At 52.8% G+C, this 16941-nt stretch overlaps 4 protein-coding genes and 1 non-coding gene across 5 annotated transcripts; 1 reads left to right on the forward strand and 4 right to left on the reverse strand.

Moving 5' to 3' along the window:
- The first annotated feature begins 66 nt into the window (after nt 1–66).
- HD553DRAFT_312880 (Alpha/Beta hydrolase protein) lies at nt 67–1820 on the forward strand. Its single transcript, XM_046180157.1, has 7 exons — nt 67–632; nt 707–794; nt 886–1045; nt 1111–1121; nt 1180–1219; nt 1289–1426; nt 1487–1820. The coding sequence occupies exons 1-7, from the start codon at nt 392–394 to the stop codon at nt 1760–1762; spliced, it is 954 nt and encodes a 317-aa protein (XP_046036053.1). The 5' UTR covers nt 67–391; the 3' UTR covers nt 1763–1820.
- Nucleotides 1821–5915, reverse strand: HD553DRAFT_331756 (putative mitochondrion protein). Its single transcript, XM_046182031.1, has 8 exons — nt 5544–5915; nt 4835–5471; nt 4608–4764; nt 2945–4524; nt 2831–2874; nt 2093–2774; nt 1957–2028; nt 1821–1893 (listed from the first exon to the last, which is right to left on the reverse strand). The coding sequence occupies exons 1-8, from the start codon at nt 5858–5860 to the stop codon at nt 1876–1878; spliced, it is 3507 nt and encodes a 1168-aa protein (XP_046036054.1). The 5' UTR covers nt 5861–5915; the 3' UTR covers nt 1821–1875.
- Nucleotides 5916–7748: 1833 nt separating this feature from the next.
- Nucleotides 7749–10143, reverse strand: HD553DRAFT_324544 (uncharacterized protein; the record flags this gene model as incomplete). Its single annotated transcript, XM_046181502.1, has 4 exons — nt 7749–8519; nt 8820–8853; nt 9048–9222; nt 9429–10143. 4 exons carry the CDS (start codon nt 10141–10143, stop codon nt 7749–7751), a joined length of 1695 nt encoding a protein of 564 aa, XP_046036055.1.
- Nucleotides 10144–10702: 559 nt separating this feature from the next.
- On the reverse strand, nt 10703–13038 carry HD553DRAFT_297102 (ZPR1 zinc-finger domain-containing protein). The gene is made up of 5 exons (XM_046178535.1): nt 12754–13038; nt 12568–12688; nt 11852–12489; nt 11641–11784; nt 10703–11552 (listed from the first exon to the last, which is right to left on the reverse strand). Exons 1-5 carry the CDS (start codon nt 12925–12927, stop codon nt 11118–11120), a joined length of 1512 nt encoding a protein of 503 aa, XP_046036056.1. The 5' UTR covers nt 12928–13038; the 3' UTR covers nt 10703–11117.
- Nucleotides 13039–13236: 198 nt separating this feature from the next.
- HD553DRAFT_t64 lies at nt 13237–13349 on the reverse strand. The gene has a single exon. It is a non-coding gene; the product is annotated as a tRNA-Tyr (tRNA).
- Nucleotides 13350–16941: the final 3592 nt, after the last annotated feature.

Raw genomic sequence — 16941 nt, forward strand, 5'->3', positions numbered from 1 at the left:
GCCAGTCATGCATCCATGAGGCATAGCCGATGCGATATGAAACAGCGTTGTTCCGTGCTTTTTTACCAATCTGATCGCTACCCCTACTATCGTATCCACGCCACAGCGGGCCCAGCGCCCTTCCCTTCGCCATCAATATGCCGATTCGGCCACCTTGCAACCGGCTCCCGATTTGCCGCCGCGTTCCTAGGGATTCGTCATTCACCTCCGCCGTCCAACAAAACTTCGAGGATTGGTTCGTCGGGACCTCATGAACGTTTGTCCACATGATACGAGGATCTTGGCCTTCAGCTCTTCATCGTCGTCGACAAGTAGCAAGTAAACAACGTTAACCAGCTTGCAGACTACCCTAAACCCTGAACCTCTTTCAACTCGAAACTTTACGCCCAAGATGCCTTCCTCTTCAAAGATGACCTCTGGAAACTTCCGGACCTCCTCCTACGTCCTGGGCGAGGGGAACACCATCAAGATCCATTACTATCGTTCTCAACCTAGCAAGTCCGAGGAGACTGAGCAAGCTCGACGAATGCCCATCTTGCTCCTTCACGGGTACCCTCAGACGAGCTTCATGTGGAAAGAGGTCGTTAGGGAGATGAGCGGGCAGTATGACTTGGTCGTCCCGGATCTTCGAGGTCAGCTGCAGCGATGACGGTCAAGACCGGTGTGAAGAGGGACATCGACTGAACTCTGTCATCGTCTTCATCAGGATATGGGAGAAGCTCCAAGCCTAAGGGTAGCGAGACCCACGTGGAGTACAGCAAACGGGAGATGGCCAACGACATGGTCAACCTGATGTAAGCCGCAAGTCCCCCTCTGCGACCAACTCCAGACCCCCTTGCCCGTAGCTAATCGCACGCTCCACATCATTTTATATACAACTTGCAGGAACGGGCTCGGACTCGAATGTTTTGACGTGGTGGCGCACGACCGGGGCGCCCGGGTGGCCCATCGCTTGATCCTCGATCATCCGGGGTCCGTACGGAGAGCCATGTTGATCGATATCGCGCCGACTTTGACTACTTTCGAGTCTATGGATCAGGATTTCGTGAGTGATCTCCCCGACCTGAGAAACTCTTGAAATCAGCTGATGATTGTGGATCCGCCAAACAGGCTACTGGATAGTAAGCCCTCGATATCAGAGTCGCAGAGAAACCCCCGCTCAGACTCGATTGGTTGCAGTTGGCACTGGTTCTTCCAGATCATGCCTAGCCCACTCTCGGTAATTCTTGATCAGGAAAATCACCCGCTCCACCACAGCTCATTTGATTCCCATCATTTTCGTGTTTAGGAAAACATTATCAAGAATGCCGGTGACGCTTATTGGGAAGCCGTCACTCACAACGCCAAGGCCGGGAATTTCCAGTTTGATGAGGGCGCTGAGCGGATGTACAAGACCGCTTTGCTCACCGACGATTCGATCCACGCTGTAAGCCGAACCTGAATCGGTGATTGGCGTGATTTGTTGCTGATGACAGGCTTCATGTAGACATGTGAGGACTACCGAGCCGCAGCTAGTATCGACCTGGAGCACGACCGCTTGTCTCGTCAAGCCGGGCAGAAGATCGAGGTGCAAGCGTTGCGAATCATTTGGGGCGGTCGAGGTCAGGTCGAGAAGACCTTTGGCGAAAAGACAATCCAGGTGTGGAAGGATTGCTGTGACGACAAGACGCCCGTCTCTGGAGAAAAGTACGATGCTGGCCATTACATTCCGGAAGAAAAGCCAGAACAGCTCGTCAAGGATATCATCAACTTTGTATCTTGAAGATTGTCGGACGGATGTGTGTATTATCATGTGGGTGGACATCTATAACTATACAACGAAACGGCGGAAAGGTGTTGCTACAGTCGGGATATGCGGCGGTGGTACTATATGCTTCAGTCAAAGCCGGAAAACTGCAGGGATAAGGGATCAGCATTGTCTGGACTGAGCCATCACATGGGGACTGCTTGGCTTACCTTGACCCAATCGTCGATATTTGTGACGGTACTTGAGCCAGCGATTTCTCGGGCTTCAAGGTATACCCAGATCTGCCACATCGAAAACGGATCAGAACAAGCGTTCTTTCATGATTATCCGTTGCGCTTGGCTTACCTTTGCCATTGCCCAGATATTGCCCTTGGGGACCTGCGCGATCGCTTCCTTGGTGCCCATCTGCCGACCGAGTTGACGCAGAATCGGGAGAGCACTCTTCAAAAGGTCCAAATCATCCTTCAGACGCCGACCAATACCCTCGAGCAAAAGGATAGAGATGACAGTGTTCACAAAGTCCCCTTCAAGCTTGACGTGATGATCCCGGACGTTCTTGAGCACGTCTGTCAAGATATCGGAAATTTTGATGGCGGCGAGCGAGAAAGTCGTCGACTTGACCCGGAGGACCAGGTGCTGAATCTTCAACGCAAAGGTTTCTGCATCGATAACCAATTCTGGATTTCGACATCGTTCCACCATGAGGTGTCCCGCCTTGTATCCGTCGAATTCAGCAATAGCCTGGAACAGGTCGAGGAAATTTCGTCGATTTGTCGGGTCTAGAGTAGTGACTAGTCCAGCATCGATAAAGATCAATTCGGGTTCGTACCCCTCGGCTGCTAATCTGTCCAACTCGGCCACCCATTGCTCGGGATCGTTGTGCACGGCTCGAAGTCGCTTGACGATACTGGCCGTCTCGGTGGATAAGATAGGGTCTGCTGGCTCTGGTGTAGAGAAGAATTGAGAGGCGAGATGCTGAAAGAAGTCCTTTGTAGTTGCTTTGTAGAAACGGATCATGATATTCCCGCTGCGAATCCGGAAATTTCAGTATTGTATGTTGGACATTGGCGACTCTTGACTTACGGATGAAGATCCCCATGCGTCCAGTTGTCTAGCAACAGCATGTTCTGTATTTCGAAAGGACGATTAAATCAGCCTTGTGGGTTGAGTCATCTACGACTTGATTCTGCTGCTCACAAGGAACGCGTCCAACCCAGAATTTGCGATCGCGGCGTCATACTGGCCGCCGCCATTAACAAGGAAATACTTGAGGGGTAGCGCATCCTCGTATTCTTCGACGAGGACCTTTCGGGCAGCATCGCCGGTATATTCGCCCTTCGTCCTGATCGGTCGAGGGAAACTGATGCCAGGTCCACGGTGTTCAAAGTTGTTGATGAACCGCTCGAGATTGTTGGCTTCGACCCGCAAATCGAGTTGCATGTTCATCATGTCACCGAATACGTCGACTTCTTCCGGTAGAGACAACCACTCCATTCCTGGGAAGAGGTTGAGCACATTGGCAAACAAGCTCATGATGGCAAGATCTCGCCGGATATTCTGCTCGACACGTGGATGTACCACCTTGACGGCTACTGAAGTATTGACGACTTCTTCGATAGGTACACCGTCCTTTGTAGATTGTTTAGTCCTCTTTGCCATGAAAGATTCCGGTAGCAGCTTGCTATTCAGCTTGGCACGGTAGACTTGCGCGATCGCTCCACATCCAATAGGTTCCTCCTCAAACTCGTCAAAGATATCGTCGAACGACTCCTGAAAAGCCTCCTCCAGCACCTTCTTGGTGTATGAAAGAGCATGAGGGTGTCCATTTGAGTGTAACTTGCCCATCAATTCGCATAACGAAGCCGGGAAAAGGTCGGCTCGAGATGCCGCCCATTGTCCAAGCTTGATGAAAGTAGGTCCCGCCTTTTCCATCTGTCTAACCAGAAACCCGAACCACCAGACGGCTCCCCAGCGCTCGCCTTCGTCGACGACAACGCCGGCTCGTCGTCTCTTGGATGCCGCCGGCGTACCGACTAGCAGCATCGGGGCGGTCAAAATGACCGGTCCAAACAGCATGGCCAACCGCAGGAACCGGAAGAAGGTGGAGATGGGTTCCAGTATATACACCTTGATGATGCGAATGGGGCTAAACCCGACTTCTTCCTCGGTCGGAGACGAAGCCACTACCGAGGATCCACCATGGTTCCCACGGTTGCCGTACTGATCTCCTCGAGAACCCTGAGACGAGTTCGAGCCTTTGCCATTGGTAGAAACGGTTTGCTGGACGATATAGGTCAATCCCCCCATAGCAACGAAGACCAAGCCGACCTTTCCGGTAGACAATTGCCAGGCACCTGAGAAGGCCCCGTTGCCATTCCCGCTGTTGTCTTCTGATCCGTATCGAAAGTCGCCCCCTGCTTTCTTCTTGTCCCAGTCGGCATTCCGACGCTTAACCAACTCCGCGTGGATGATCGGGGCGGCGTCTTGATACAAGAGATCAAGTTCGTTTTGCAGGACCACGAGACCTCTCCGAGCGACCTGTGGAGCCTGGGCATTCATCCGTCGGACGATATTGTTCAGGCTCTTTATGTGCTCTGCGTGATATGCCTGTTCCCTCGCCTGCCATCGGGAATCCCGGAGCTTTGAGATGTCCTCGACAGTCAGAGCACTAAGGGAAGCGTTGTCGTGATATGGTGACGTCACCAAACTCCGTACAACGGCTCGAGAGTACGATTCCAGTAGGGTGGATCGGAAACTGGCGTGGGCCGCGTCGAGCTCTGTAGCAAGAGCCAGAACGGCATCAGTATTGCTTATCACTGATGTCCGATACGTTAAATCCGAGGCAGACAACGGAACTAACCATTTTGCAGTTCGATCCATGGTGGCTTAGCTCCCTGCCTTTTCATGATCCGGTTCAGATGAAACTCGGTACGATCCATATGCAAAAGATCAGGATCCTCCTTCATAGGTTTGCCCCGCCCAGGAACGTTTTTGAACCATCCAGCCTGTTGAGCTTGCTAAGAATCCCCAATACAAAGCTTTCTCAGCGGTTAATCTCCAGCCAGGATTTATTTTGCGGATACTCACCTGTATCCGTTCCTCTACAAGACCTTCCCAAGCTCTCAACGACGACAACCCTTGCACACGCCCATGACTCTCTGTGCCCTGTTTCCCCCCTACCCTATAATCCAAAGCTCCCTCCCTCGCTCCCTCTACCCTTCCGACGAGCTTTTCCGTCTGTTTCATCTCTTTCCAGGCTTTTCGATGTTTGGGATCATTCGGGTTAAATCCCGCTGGTTTATCAAGGAGCGACATTTGCGAAGTCTGTCGGGTGGAGGATTGTTTGGCGCTGGAAGGCAGGAATTTACCGTACAGGACGGAAGGAGAGACGCCAGGAGAGTCGCGGGCGACGTATCGAGCCATCCAGGGTTTGAAGTCCTCGGGAGGAATATCGCGTTCGGCGAGGATGGCTTCTGATAGCGGTCTAAATTGACGTGCGGATTCTTCGGGGGTTCCAGGTTGAGAGCCGAAAAGACCGCTTGTGGTCGAGGTCGATTCGGTAGATGTGGGAATGACACGGGGTGAAAGATCGACCTTTTTGAGAGCTTGTTTGATCTTTTCTTCGGCAGATTGCACCAGTTCCGAGCGTAATGGGCGATTGGCAGGCGAGTCGACGAGCATACGCAACACGGCGTCTTTTTGCGATTCTTCTCCTGTCCATACTCTGCGAGAGCACAGCGAAATGCTCAGCTGTATCTGTTCAAGAGATCTGAGTTACATTTGAAGAAGGACTCACGGCGCGCTCTCTGCTTCCTTCTCCCTGAGCTCTCTCCAGTGCTCTTTGGCCTTCATAGTCTCCTCCTCTACCAGGGCCTCAGCCATCAGCTTTGCGGATCCCGTGAGCTCTTCCTGCCGAGCTGCAATCTCGCCGGGTTCTTGCTTTTGCGATGTACCGTCCGAAGATGACGGGCTGTCCGTACTATTACTCGACGTGGCGAGTGACCGTTGATTGATTCGGCTAGGCCGTGATAGCTTGAAGACTCGAGGCGAGCAGCATGGTAGCTGAGCCCTGGGCGGCAGCACGCCGCGACACGCCGATAGCCTGAAGCTCATGGCTCGAAGACGTCAAGATGTGATCGAGTTTTGTAGGTCTAAAGATTGCTCTTCATCCTGGAGAGAGGAAGGAATTGTATGCCTCGAAACCCGACGTGACCACCTGCGCGAACGTTCAGACGTTGATTGTCGAGAGGCGATCGGACGATCGTATGCCATGGGTAATCGAGCGAGCGATTACGTCACGCCGAAGCCGAGAGCAAGGGGGGGCGACGCGCATGAAAGCGCAGGATAGGGCCGCCGTTTCACCTTGCTCCTGGTTCACTCGCCTCCTTTATCGTTGACGAGGTCGAGTCAGACAGCGTATCGCGTGCTAACTTGCAGAGGATGGACTTTCCTTGGATAAAATACCCCAGCCGGGCCAACACTTTCCCCACCTCCAGCAAAGGAACTTCGTCACATGCGCAACAGAAGTCTGGTGACGTGATCTCTTTCCGGTACTTGTACGAGGCTTCGCTCAGAACTGAGCAGTCATACAGGAGCCGCACGAATTCAAGGCATGGCCACATCTCGCTCAATCAGTTACCTGCCTCTCATTTATATGTCAGTTTGTCCATGACATGGCGAGGCGACCTCTTTTCACCGTCACGTCAAGCGGATTGATCGATTACACATCCACATCGAAGGTATTCGTAAAAAATTGATAATTCCGTCATATTCGAAGGCCAGATTACCGTTTTTCTGTGATCCCTCGAATCGTAGTATCATCATCACTGACTTGAACAGTAATAGGATGTGTGAAGTGTGGTATGCTTTTCACTCAGTCGTTGAGAAGGGCAACTGGGGGGGAGTGAGCGATCTGTCAGATCAACCTCTATAGACATATCTGCTCGTGCCAGTCAGAGCGATTGATACCTTCTCCGATATAAGATATGATACAGAAAATATTCGGCCATCAGACACAAATACAGGTTTTGGTTCTTACTTCCCGGAAATCTCATCGAGTTGACGATCATCAAAGTCTTCAGCCCATGGGTTCAATCCCTTGAACTTGTCGATGAAGATCCGCGCTGCCTGTTGGTCGTTAGCAGGTAACTCCATCGGCTTGTTTGGATAGGTGTACGCTATGGCGTAGTGAAAGAAATCCAGATTGTCTGACTCTGCATAGACCATGTAGGCGGGACCATCCGGTATCTGGATCGTCATCTCCCAGCGTGCCTCTCCGTTCATGTAGCCGGCCGAGATCTTCATGACTCGGTCGCTTAGTTGTTTTGATCGTCCATCCCATACCTCCTTCCATGCCTGGTCTTTTGAAGTTGCCTTCGAAGTGAAGGAGGATGGTCCCCTTGAACCTCCAGAAGAGGCTGTCCCAGGAAAGCTTGAGTAAGACATGATAGCTTGTGATGTTCGCTATACCCTGCGTGCGCCTGGATCGTCCCAGTATCTCTCCAGTAAAGAAGGGTTCCATCAAAGCATCTCTATATAATAGGTGCAGGAGAGCCAGGAAGGAATCTGAAAGACAAAGGATCGCTGTCTTGGTACAATCATCGGGGCATACCGCATCATTCCTATTCTTCCCAGCACAGCCGATGACAGCTTGGCCGAGAAAGGTCCGGAACAAACCGCTCCCATTTTATTCATCCTTTCATGTCTGATCATCGATCCTGTCTAAGGGCTGCCTTTAGTGCCGTATAGGCCCGAACACGAAGGTCGAGGCCGTCGAGCCGCAATAGGTTGACCTGTATGAGGATGATAAATTACAATAACGAATGGAAATGGACATATAACCGAGACTACTGCTGCACAGTGTAGCATAATGATGTCAATTAGGTCACATTCCGGCGCATAAGCAATAATATCTAGTTACCCTATAACAATGTACATCATCCTCTTCAGGTGAAGTGGGAATATACATCGAAGTACTACAATGTATGCTGAGCCTCGATTCCTACAATGAGCCCTTCTTTGACTTGCTCTCGATCTCTAGCACCTTCCTGTCAAGGAGCTTCTGACAATCATCGAGGAAATTGATAAGGTGATCCCCATTTCCCGGTTTACAGCCATCGTTCCAAGCATACCACGATTTCTGATCGTTCATGATCTCCTCCTTGCAACGTTCCAAATCACTGCCTACCCAAAAGACGTAAGGCGCATGGGTCGTTTCGACTGTGGCTCTCGAAGGCCTGTCTATGTACTCTGGGAGTCTTTCCTGCGCCGTGACGACCAGTCTCACGCTCCAAGGCAGCTTATTGAGCATATAGCGAGCTTCTATCGACCATTGGGAAACATTCTCTAGATCGTCGCTCTTGTTGAGGATCAGGCAATGATCGACGAGGACATCCTTAGAAATATAGTGCGAGGGGTATTTCGGGCTACCCTTTCTTGTCATCATGTAAGGTTGAGCCGATGGAGGGCAGCGATACGGATTGATTTTCCATCCGTGCGACATGGAGGCCAGAAAATCCTGAGTCTGGATAGAGCTATTATCGGACCCTGATTGCGATGGGTCTATCCCTCTGTCGTCATCTGAATCCCAAGTCGAGCCTGCGGGGCTTTCCTTCTCAGTTACGCCGTCCGATGTCAAAACAGTGCCATTCGGATTCCCGTCGGTAGAATTTCTTTGAAACGTCGACTGCCTGTCAAGGCCTGATGCGAAAGATGACATCTCGGTCTTTCTGTGTTGAGTCGAAAGCTTGAAGGTTTGAATGGGTGGCTGGACCTTGAATTCACGGCTTCAGGCTATAAAGAGTAGCTTTTGATGACTACCCGTCATCCCTCTCTCCCGTCTATATCATCATCGCTCGAGGAGACAAAGAAGCCTGCATTCTACTGTGCTCTCCTTTGTTATCAAGATCGGGCGCGAGCGACCTCGACGTATCTCCTGCTCTGATTGTTACAACATGCATGTATAGACGGATCGAGGCTGATACGCCGTGCGCGGAAGAAGAAGTGACTGGCGCCTACGAAAAGGATCCATTGATGCGCCGTTACATATCGAGAAGACGGACAAAGGACTCACTGAGATGCACACCGCGAAGGGGACTCCATACGAGCTGCTATCGTGGTCAAAATCGCTTATGCTGCCTGCTCTGCGGTGCGATTACGTGTAGTACACCACTCCATCCCTCGAATCGTTGCTGAGTTACATGCGTTCGCCTCTCTCTCGATCTGTACCGTTATTCATGCTTGTACACTTGCGCGGCCGAGAAGCATCGTCCAGCAGACTCGCCTTGATGTTTCAACTCACGCGCCGCGCCCCTGTGATCCGCCGCCCCAGAAGGCGCGAGTGACCACATGGCCACATGAAAGCAAAGAACTCAGACGGAGGAAAGGAGGCAGGGTAGGTCGACACTGAGACTGCTGTTGATCCCTCTCGGATAGTGGTATGGACTGACGAAACGAAAAGGACTCCTTGACACGCACTTGTCGCGACGAAGCGGATACGGTGGGAATCAGTGAGATGGATCATCTAGCGTATCGTATACGGTTGCAGGCAGAAGACTCGGTACAAAGACGTCTGCCTATCGTTCCTCTGGTAGAAAGTTCCAATGCTTCGGCAGCATCCCCCCTCCATGAAATTGTCCACACTCGCCCAGGACTTTCATCAGCCTGGAAGTGAAGTATTTACTCTCCCAAGGCGTCTGGTCCTTGATGTAGCGGGACAATGCTTTCTTGCATTTCCCAATTCTATCACTCTGGATTTGATAGACAGCACCGCGTTTCGTTTCCCGCCACTTGTCTTGCGATCTTTTCCATGCTGTCGTGAACAAATGCACGGACCATGGATTATCGAAAGCGTTCCGGCAATGTACCCGGACGAGCCACCGAGTGGTAGTGCGTCGTCCTGATTGGTGTACCTGCTTCGGAATACCGTTCAGATACATCTCGACGTCGAATCCGGTGTCTAACTCTTTGTATAGGACTTCATTGGGAGCATTTTCTGCGTAGTCTCGGTCGCAACATTGAGGGCCGCCAGAGGCAGGACCTGTCGGTTCAAGCCAACCTGACCATAGCTGGCTTGATTTTGCGCAACCGCTGTAAGCCTCATCCGAGTCGTCTCTTACACTTGTGACTGATCGAAGTCTCGGCCTTGTCGAATCGTCCAGCGAGAATGATCCAACTGACCAGATCATTTTTAGTGCTGCCTCGCTATAGTGAAACTTGGATCGAGCTTGTTCGGTAAGGTCCACGAGCGTGCAGGTGTTGCCACAATCAGGTCGACATGTTTGCCTTTCAGAATGGGTGGATGAGAGTGTTTCGGCAGAAAGTTTCAAAGCTTCACTTTGATTTCCTGACAGGCCTTCATGAGATTGTGACGTTCCTGTAAGTCGAAGGTCAGACATCTTGTCTAGAGGTATGACAACGCGATCAAGTCGTTTGGTTGTTCGGTGAGGGTGAGATCTCGAACCTTGCCGTGGCTAGCGCGGCTCCTATTTATACGTTTTACACTAGATGCGCTCTTTTGTGTGTGTTCACTACAAACGGCGTTGATCAGAAAGAGCTGTCAGGCAGAGGGAGCCATTTCAAGAAGCAGATTATATCCAACATCAACTCCGAAGAACTCGTGGAGCGTCTGATCAAGAGAGACAGCAAGGCAGCAGCGGTCAGTACGCTTAGTGACCTGAAAGGAAGCACTTCACGTGGATACTGGTATGGGAATGTCAATGATTCTCAAGGACTTTACTGCTGCGCGATCGGTGGGGAGGTACGCAGCCAACCATAATTTCGGCTGGATAGGGAGGCGATCACTGCCCAATTGATCTCGCTGAAGCTTCTCGTAGGATATATTCAGTCCGACTGGTCTATTACCGAGAGAATGGAAATGTCAGCATTGCCGGATCCAGGGCTGTCAGGGGTCATGGTCATAAAAGGCACAAGTCGTGCTACAATGAGATGAATAACCTATCACAAAGCCAGAGTGAGACTTGCTGACTGCGTACTTGGCATTGGAACCCGACAAAGGCGTCCATCATATCCTCTTCGCTTGAGCTCTACCCTGCTATGCCTTTCAGATCCTTTGGGTACGATAAGCCACGCAACGGATGTGACAATCTCCTAGGACCGCCACCTCTATTCTCCAACGAAATCCACATTGCGCCTTGTTTGCGCAGCTGGTATGTAATATGTTGTATGCCATAATCCAGCACTGATGCGGCATGTGCGAGCTTCTGCCTTCATTCCGTCTGGCCCTTGAGAGCAGCGGTAGACCGTGAGTTGCAGCGATCCGTACATCGGAAACAATCCTTTAATGCACACGGCGTAATGCGATACACTATGAGATTACACCTGCCACAAAGAAACATCTAGCATCCGAGCTCTACTCCGCCTTGTCACCACCCTCCGCTGCCACCTCGGGATGCTCGTTGTCGTATCCGGTCAAGACCATGTCGTTGATACCGAGGTCCTCGTTCTGCTCGTGCGTCCTGTCGTACGTAATGATCTCCATGTTGGGGTCGTCATCGGGCGCGTAAATGTTTTGCAGGTAAGAATTGGCCACCGGGTCGTCCAGAATCAGGGTAAACGGACGCGCGGCCACCATGACCTCCTTCAGGCTACCAAGGAACTTGGCAAAATTGCCCTTGTCCTCGCTGTCCGTGAGTGCCGAGTCGCCGCCTCCGGTGTTGAACACCTTGGTGCTGAGCTCTTCGTAGACCTGCTGCAAGAGACCCTCCATGGTGGTGAATCGTCCGCCCAGGGTTCCGGGCTGTAATACCAGGTCGATCTCGGGGATCTCCAGACCACACGTCTCGGACTGCGAGAGGTTGGGGACGAGACCGTGTCGCCGTCAGCTGTAATTCGACAGGCGAGACAATTCCCCTAGAACGAACGACAAGACTGACCTTGAGCAGATCTCGACTGAGGTCCTCCTCATCTTCCACCTTCAAGATGATCTTTTTGCCCTTTTCTGCGATGGCTCCACCCGACTTGACTTCGTTGTCTCGGTAGCCGCAGTATTCACAGTTTGTCGACATGATGATGATGTCCTGCCGGGCCACGACGACGTGTCAGCGCTTGCGAGGTATGGCATCAGACCTGACGACCGAGACCCACCTTGAAATGAGGAATGTTGACCCTCTGCATCAAAGTGTCGATCTGATGTCCACAGCTCGAGCACGCTCCAGGGAAAGTGAACACCTCTTCGGGCACCACCGTCCCGTCCTCTCGTTCCGTCATGCTCGGTCGAATTCCGTCGATCGCACCGACGGGCTCCTTTTTGGAGGCCGAAGCCTCTTCCTCCTCGGCAACGAGACCGAGCGTGACGTTTTGGTCGCGGGTCCGGTTGTACGCTCGGAGGCTCCATTGTGCGTCGCTCGTCGTTCCAAAGAATTGGACGTACGAGTTGCCGCTCGGGTCGTCGAGCTTCAGCGTAAAGGGGGTGAACGTCTTTTCGGGCTTTTCGCCGGTGGTCGCCTCGTCATCGTCGTCGTCCAAACACTCCTTCAGTCGGTTGAGGAGGGTCTCGATCTTGTCGTGCGTGGCCGGGTCCATGATCTTGCGTACGGGCTGGTCGAGCGATAGGTCCCGGACGATGTCGCTGACGAGACCCTCGACGTTGGTGAGCTGGCCTCGCGACGCCGGTAGCGTCAGGCTGATCTCGGGGATGGTGATGGTGCAGGTGTTGGATTTGACGAGTTGTCGGTTGAGGTCCTTGGCGTTGAGGATGTGGACCGAGTAGATGCATCCCTTGGCTGTAGGGTCGGGGGGTGTGTGTGTGAGTCAGCTCCATGAACTAGACATGGCTCTCAGATCAGGCGTAAACGGCTCACGCTGAATCTCCCCGGCGCTCTGAATCTCGGTGTTCGAGTTGCCACAGTGGTCACATCGGAAGGACATGATGATGACCTCGCGAAAGTAGGGAATGCTCGTTAGAAGCATTCGGGTGATGCCCTGCGATGCGGGGTGCGAGTCAGCCTTGACTGTTACGAGTTGCGACCTGGTCCGGGCCACCCCACCTGCTGATGACATTCCATGCATAAACTCTCGACCTGCTCGACCTCTCGCTCATTTCCCTCTTGAAAGTCGCCGCCCTCCTGGAGACGTGCATCGTCGTCGTCGACCTCGGGCCGTGCGTCCGTGTCCTGGGCGAGTTGTCCGATGGGTTTAAAGAGGTTTTCCTGTTGGCTCATGGTGGGAACGTGTCTTGGCGAGTACTGGAACTGTCTAACTGTCTGATATATCTGATATTAATCAATGACGAAGCCAAGCAATCGAACAAACAGGGTGAATAAGTTTCTGGCTATTGGGAGACCCGTTGAACGCTCCAGAGGCGAAATCTCGATTGTACACGAATCGCGGAAGCAAACAGGTCGTCCCGGGCGTGTCGCGAAAAGCGCGTATTCGTTCGACATGTGGACAGCAGACAAATCGACCTATTCCTATGCAAAAAGTGAGCAAAACTAAGCAAAAAGAGTGCGGAAAAGAGGGCAAAAAAGAAATCTCTCCACACTGATTCGAACAATGGACCTAGGGATGCCCGCTGAAACTGGGTTCAGATCGGACTCAGGAGAGCAATTACAGTCCCTCGCTCTACCAACTGAGCTATAGAGAGTCCTTGGGAGCGTCAGAGTCTTGTACATATAATGTCAAGATTCCGAGTGTTGCGCGCGCGTACTCAAGGGGACGCGAGCATATAAGAAGATATCAGAAGATGTCCGCCCCGATGACGCGGACATGGACCGCGCGCATCAACCCCATGTGGTAGGCACCCTCGACCTTGTCAGCAACACACTGTTCGATTAACCCTGTTCGATGAGGGATGAGGTCAGCCTGCTTTGCTGTTCTTGTCTCGTCGAACAAACTTCTAGCCCTGCACACGTTATAGACATCGCAGCTCTTGTACAGCTCACATCATCGCCTCGGCAACATCCTTCCCTCTCCATATCCTACGCTCACGCCAGATCAGAGCGGCGACAACCGAGACCAGAAACGAGAACGGTCGAAGCAGAGAAGAACGGTCGAAGCAGAGGAGAACCGTAGAGACAGAGGAGAACGGTCGGGAAAGAGGAGACAGACGAGACAGAGGAGAACGGTCGGGAAAGAGGAGACAGACGAGAACGGTGTGGACAAACCACAACCAAGACGAAGCCCGGTCCGGCCAGAGCGAACGAGCGCAGAGAGAAGCGACGGAGGTCGAACAAGAACGAAGAGCAGGAATCAATCAGACGAGAATAGAGAACGCTCCGGCGAATCCGTACTAGACGAGACGACACTAGAGGGGGGAATAGCTCCATGTAAGTCGACCTCGTTATCGCCATAGCAGCTCTCATTATTGTTCGACCGCTCAACTACGAATGGCGACCGTGGCTGCCGTAGCAGCACGCTGCCGTAAACAGCATCCGGAAGAAAGCATCCGAAAAAAAGAACGAGAAAGTCGTTCTTTTTCTGCTTTTCGACGCGAGTCAGTATCCGCGGATCGCCCAAGGTGTGTATCTTTGCTTCCGATCGCGCTGGAACAAGCAGTAGTTACTGACCCGATGTGCATCGATCGACAGTGCCGCCATCGGCCAAGGTAACCTGCACTGGCCTTCTCGCCCTCGTTCACCGCCAACGTCTTCACTCACTACACCTGGGTGCCCACGGTATGCCATCGCTTCCAAGCGCGCTGGATGAGCTGTCACTGACGGACATGTGTTGATCGACAGCGCTGCTATCGCCCCAGGTACCCCTCCGCGAATCCATACTCCCTTTGTTGTCGACCTCATCAGCCGATTCACCCTGTTCCCAGGTATGTTTTGCTGCTTTCGGTCCCGCCTGACACGCAAACACTGACGCAAGTGTATCGATCGACAGCGTCGCCTCCGGTCGTTCGCCTCGGGTCGGCAACCTCGACTACCCTTCTGGACAAACAACCTTGTCACTCGCTTCTCTCTGTCATCACCATCACATAAAATGTCATGTTCAGTCAATCTCGCCCATTACCCTGCAACTGAGGCAGCGTACTCACAGCCAAAAGGGAATGCTCTGGCCGCATCCAAGTTTGTCGAGCAGGTTCGCAATCACCCAGATCCTCCAGGAGAGAGCGTGAGGATTCTTCGCATGCTTGCCAGTGATGTTGGTCAGACTGGGGTCACCATTACCGAGGTCTACAACAAGCTGTTGCTCTCCAAGTTGGTCACTGCAGACGACTTGAAATCAAGGGCTTTCTACATCACGGAGGTGGTAGTCAAGTTCCGAAAGCACTACAATCTGTTCAGGCAGGTTCGGTTGGAGCATATGATCAGTGAGAAATGGGAAGGAGAGTGGGACCTGGATCTCGGCTTCAAGAAGACCCCATGCAGGGACATCTTGGAGGTCATCGTCAAGATCGCGACCAAAATGACTGTGACCGAGGCACGTGAAGGACTGTTGACTGCAGGATGGAAGCCTGGTCAAAAGCCCACCAAGAACCATTTCGAATACGTCCGGGACTACCTTCTCCCCAGCATCGTTGCCGGGAACGGAATTCCGAAATCGACTGGCAAGCTCGCGATCGGCGCTCCAGGCGAATCGACACGGGAAGTCGCCATTCGCGGCTTCATCGGCGGCTCAGGCGAACCGACCTGCGAGCTCGCCGTCGACGCTTCAGGCAAGTCGCTGCACGAATCGTTTGCCCGCTTGAGGGAATCGAGGGAATCGAGGGAATCCGCCGCCTTGAACGCTCCCGGCAATCTGGACAACGTCAGGGCACGCGGGCCTGGCGAGCCGAGCGCGGTCCCGACTGCGAGCAATGTCCTGCCTACGATCCCTCCTGTGAGCACGGTCCCTCCTGCGATCCCTCCTGCGAGCGTGATCCCTCCTGCGAGCGTGATCCCTCCTGCGAGCGTGATCCCTCCTGCGAGCGTGATTCCTCCTGCGAGCACGGTTTCTCCTGCGAGCACGGTCCCTCACGTGAGCGCGGTCCCTCCAGAGGCTCATCAAAGTGAGTCGAGCGCCGCTCCTCCATCAACCTCAAGAGGACTACCACTCGGAGCTGGAGAGATCCCTGAGGTCTTGAAGGGCCTTTCCTATACCACCATCTGTATTGGACAAACATTATCAGAATTTGAAAATCATGCCTCTCGTCGCACTCCTGTTGACACAACAGATTCAGAGTGGAATCAGCTCAATCTGACCTTGGGGAATGTCCTCATGCTGTCATCGGACCGATACATCATGGCGGTCAAGCTTGATCCCATAGGAGAAGATCAAACGACACCCATGTCTCATGCATTTGAGAGGCTCCGGCGGGTTTGGGCACATAAAAGAAAGGTCAATGCAAAGGAGAGCCGAGCTACCCGACGAGCGCGCCCTGCGCCCAGTCGAATCCTTACAAAGATGCGAAGGACTATTCGTCGGCCTCATCCGTACGCCACAGCGAAGAGGTCCAGGCTCGACGAAAGGGAGGCTGTTGGTGAGAAGAGTTCCAGGCTCGACGAAAGGGAGGCTGTTCTCACCAACAGTCTGCCTCCTCCTCCAGCCTCAGATCATCGACACCACGACTATATTGCCATGAAGGGGAGCTATGGTCACAGCAGATGTGGCGTATTCCATCTCTGTTACTGGATTCCAACAGGACAAGAGCCGAACGGCCCTTGTCTTTCTGCTCACATACAATCAGGATCTTACCGGGCAGATGCAGTGGGCAAGTTCCTTCGAGCATGTCAGACCTTTCAAAAGACAGCTACAGACGTGAGTGTATCCTTCCCGTGCGTGAAAAGCCACAATCCATGTGCTAATGTCGATGTCTTGCAGGCCCTACAAGCAGTAGCCCCAGAGGTAGCATCCAAGTACAAAGCTGCAACAGACAAGGTCAGGGAGTGGAGCGAGGGTTTCTCCTTGTTTGGGAAAGACACTTGCTTCTTCGGCATGGCTGTTGTTCACAACCTCCAGGTCGGTCTTCACTACGATGGAGGCGACGACAAACACGGCTTTGTCGTGATGACCCCTTTTGGCCGCTTCTCTGGGGGTCATCTGATACTTGGGGGTAATGGGGAATACTACAAGCTAGATTACCGGCCTGGCTCCATCTGCATCTTTCGATCTTCGCTGGTGCCACACGCCATAACTCGCTTCACCGGCACAAGGACAGCGGTCGTCCTCTTTACCAAGGACGACGCTTTGAAATGGGTGCAAACGCACGACGAGCCTCCCATGCCGTACGAAGAGGACGCCGGGTTGATGAC

Source organism: Filobasidium floriforme (assembly GCF_021052385.1).
Source record: "Filobasidium floriforme strain CBS 6241 chromosome Unknown HD553scaffold_13, whole genome shotgun sequence".
In the NCBI taxonomy this organism is placed as follows: Eukaryota; Fungi; Basidiomycota; class Tremellomycetes; order Filobasidiales; family Filobasidiaceae; genus Filobasidium; species Filobasidium floriforme.

Excerpts from the sequence above, each read along its gene's own strand:
- HD553DRAFT_312880 (XM_046180157.1), top strand. The coding sequence starts at position 392 with ATGCCTTCCTCTTCAAAGATGACCTCTGGAAACTTCCGGACCTCCTCC. Across the intron at positions 795-885 it reads AACGACATGGTCAACCTGAT|GAACGGGCTCGGACTCGAAT; the intron begins GTAAGCCGCAAG and ends TACAACTTGCAG. Across the intron at positions 1,220-1,288 it reads TCATGCCTAGCCCACTCTCG|GAAAACATTATCAAGAATGC; the intron begins GTAATTCTTGAT and ends TTTCGTGTTTAG.
- HD553DRAFT_331756 (XM_046182031.1), bottom strand. The coding sequence starts at position 5,860 with ATGAGCTTCAGGCTATCGGCGTGTCGCGGCGTGCTGCCGCCCAGGGCT. Across the intron at positions 4,765-4,834 it reads TTGTAGAGGAACGGATACAG|CAAGCTCAACAGGCTGGATG; the intron begins GTGAGTATCCGC and ends GGGGATTCTTAG. Across the intron at positions 2,875-2,944 it reads CTGGGTTGGACGCGTTCCTT|AACATGCTGTTGCTAGACAA; the intron begins GTGAGCAGCAGA and ends TTCGAAATACAG.
- HD553DRAFT_297102 (XM_046178535.1), bottom strand. The coding sequence starts at position 12,927 with ATGAGCCAACAGGAAAACCTCTTTAAACCCATCGGACAACTCGCCCAG. Across the intron at positions 12,490-12,567 it reads GAGCGCCGGGGAGATTCAGC|CCAAGGGATGCATCTACTCG; the intron begins GTGAGCCGTTTA and ends CCGACCCTACAG. Across the intron at positions 11,553-11,640 it reads TCAGTCGAGATCTGCTCAAG|TCCGAGACGTGTGGTCTGGA; the intron begins GTCAGTCTTGTC and ends AACCTCTCGCAG.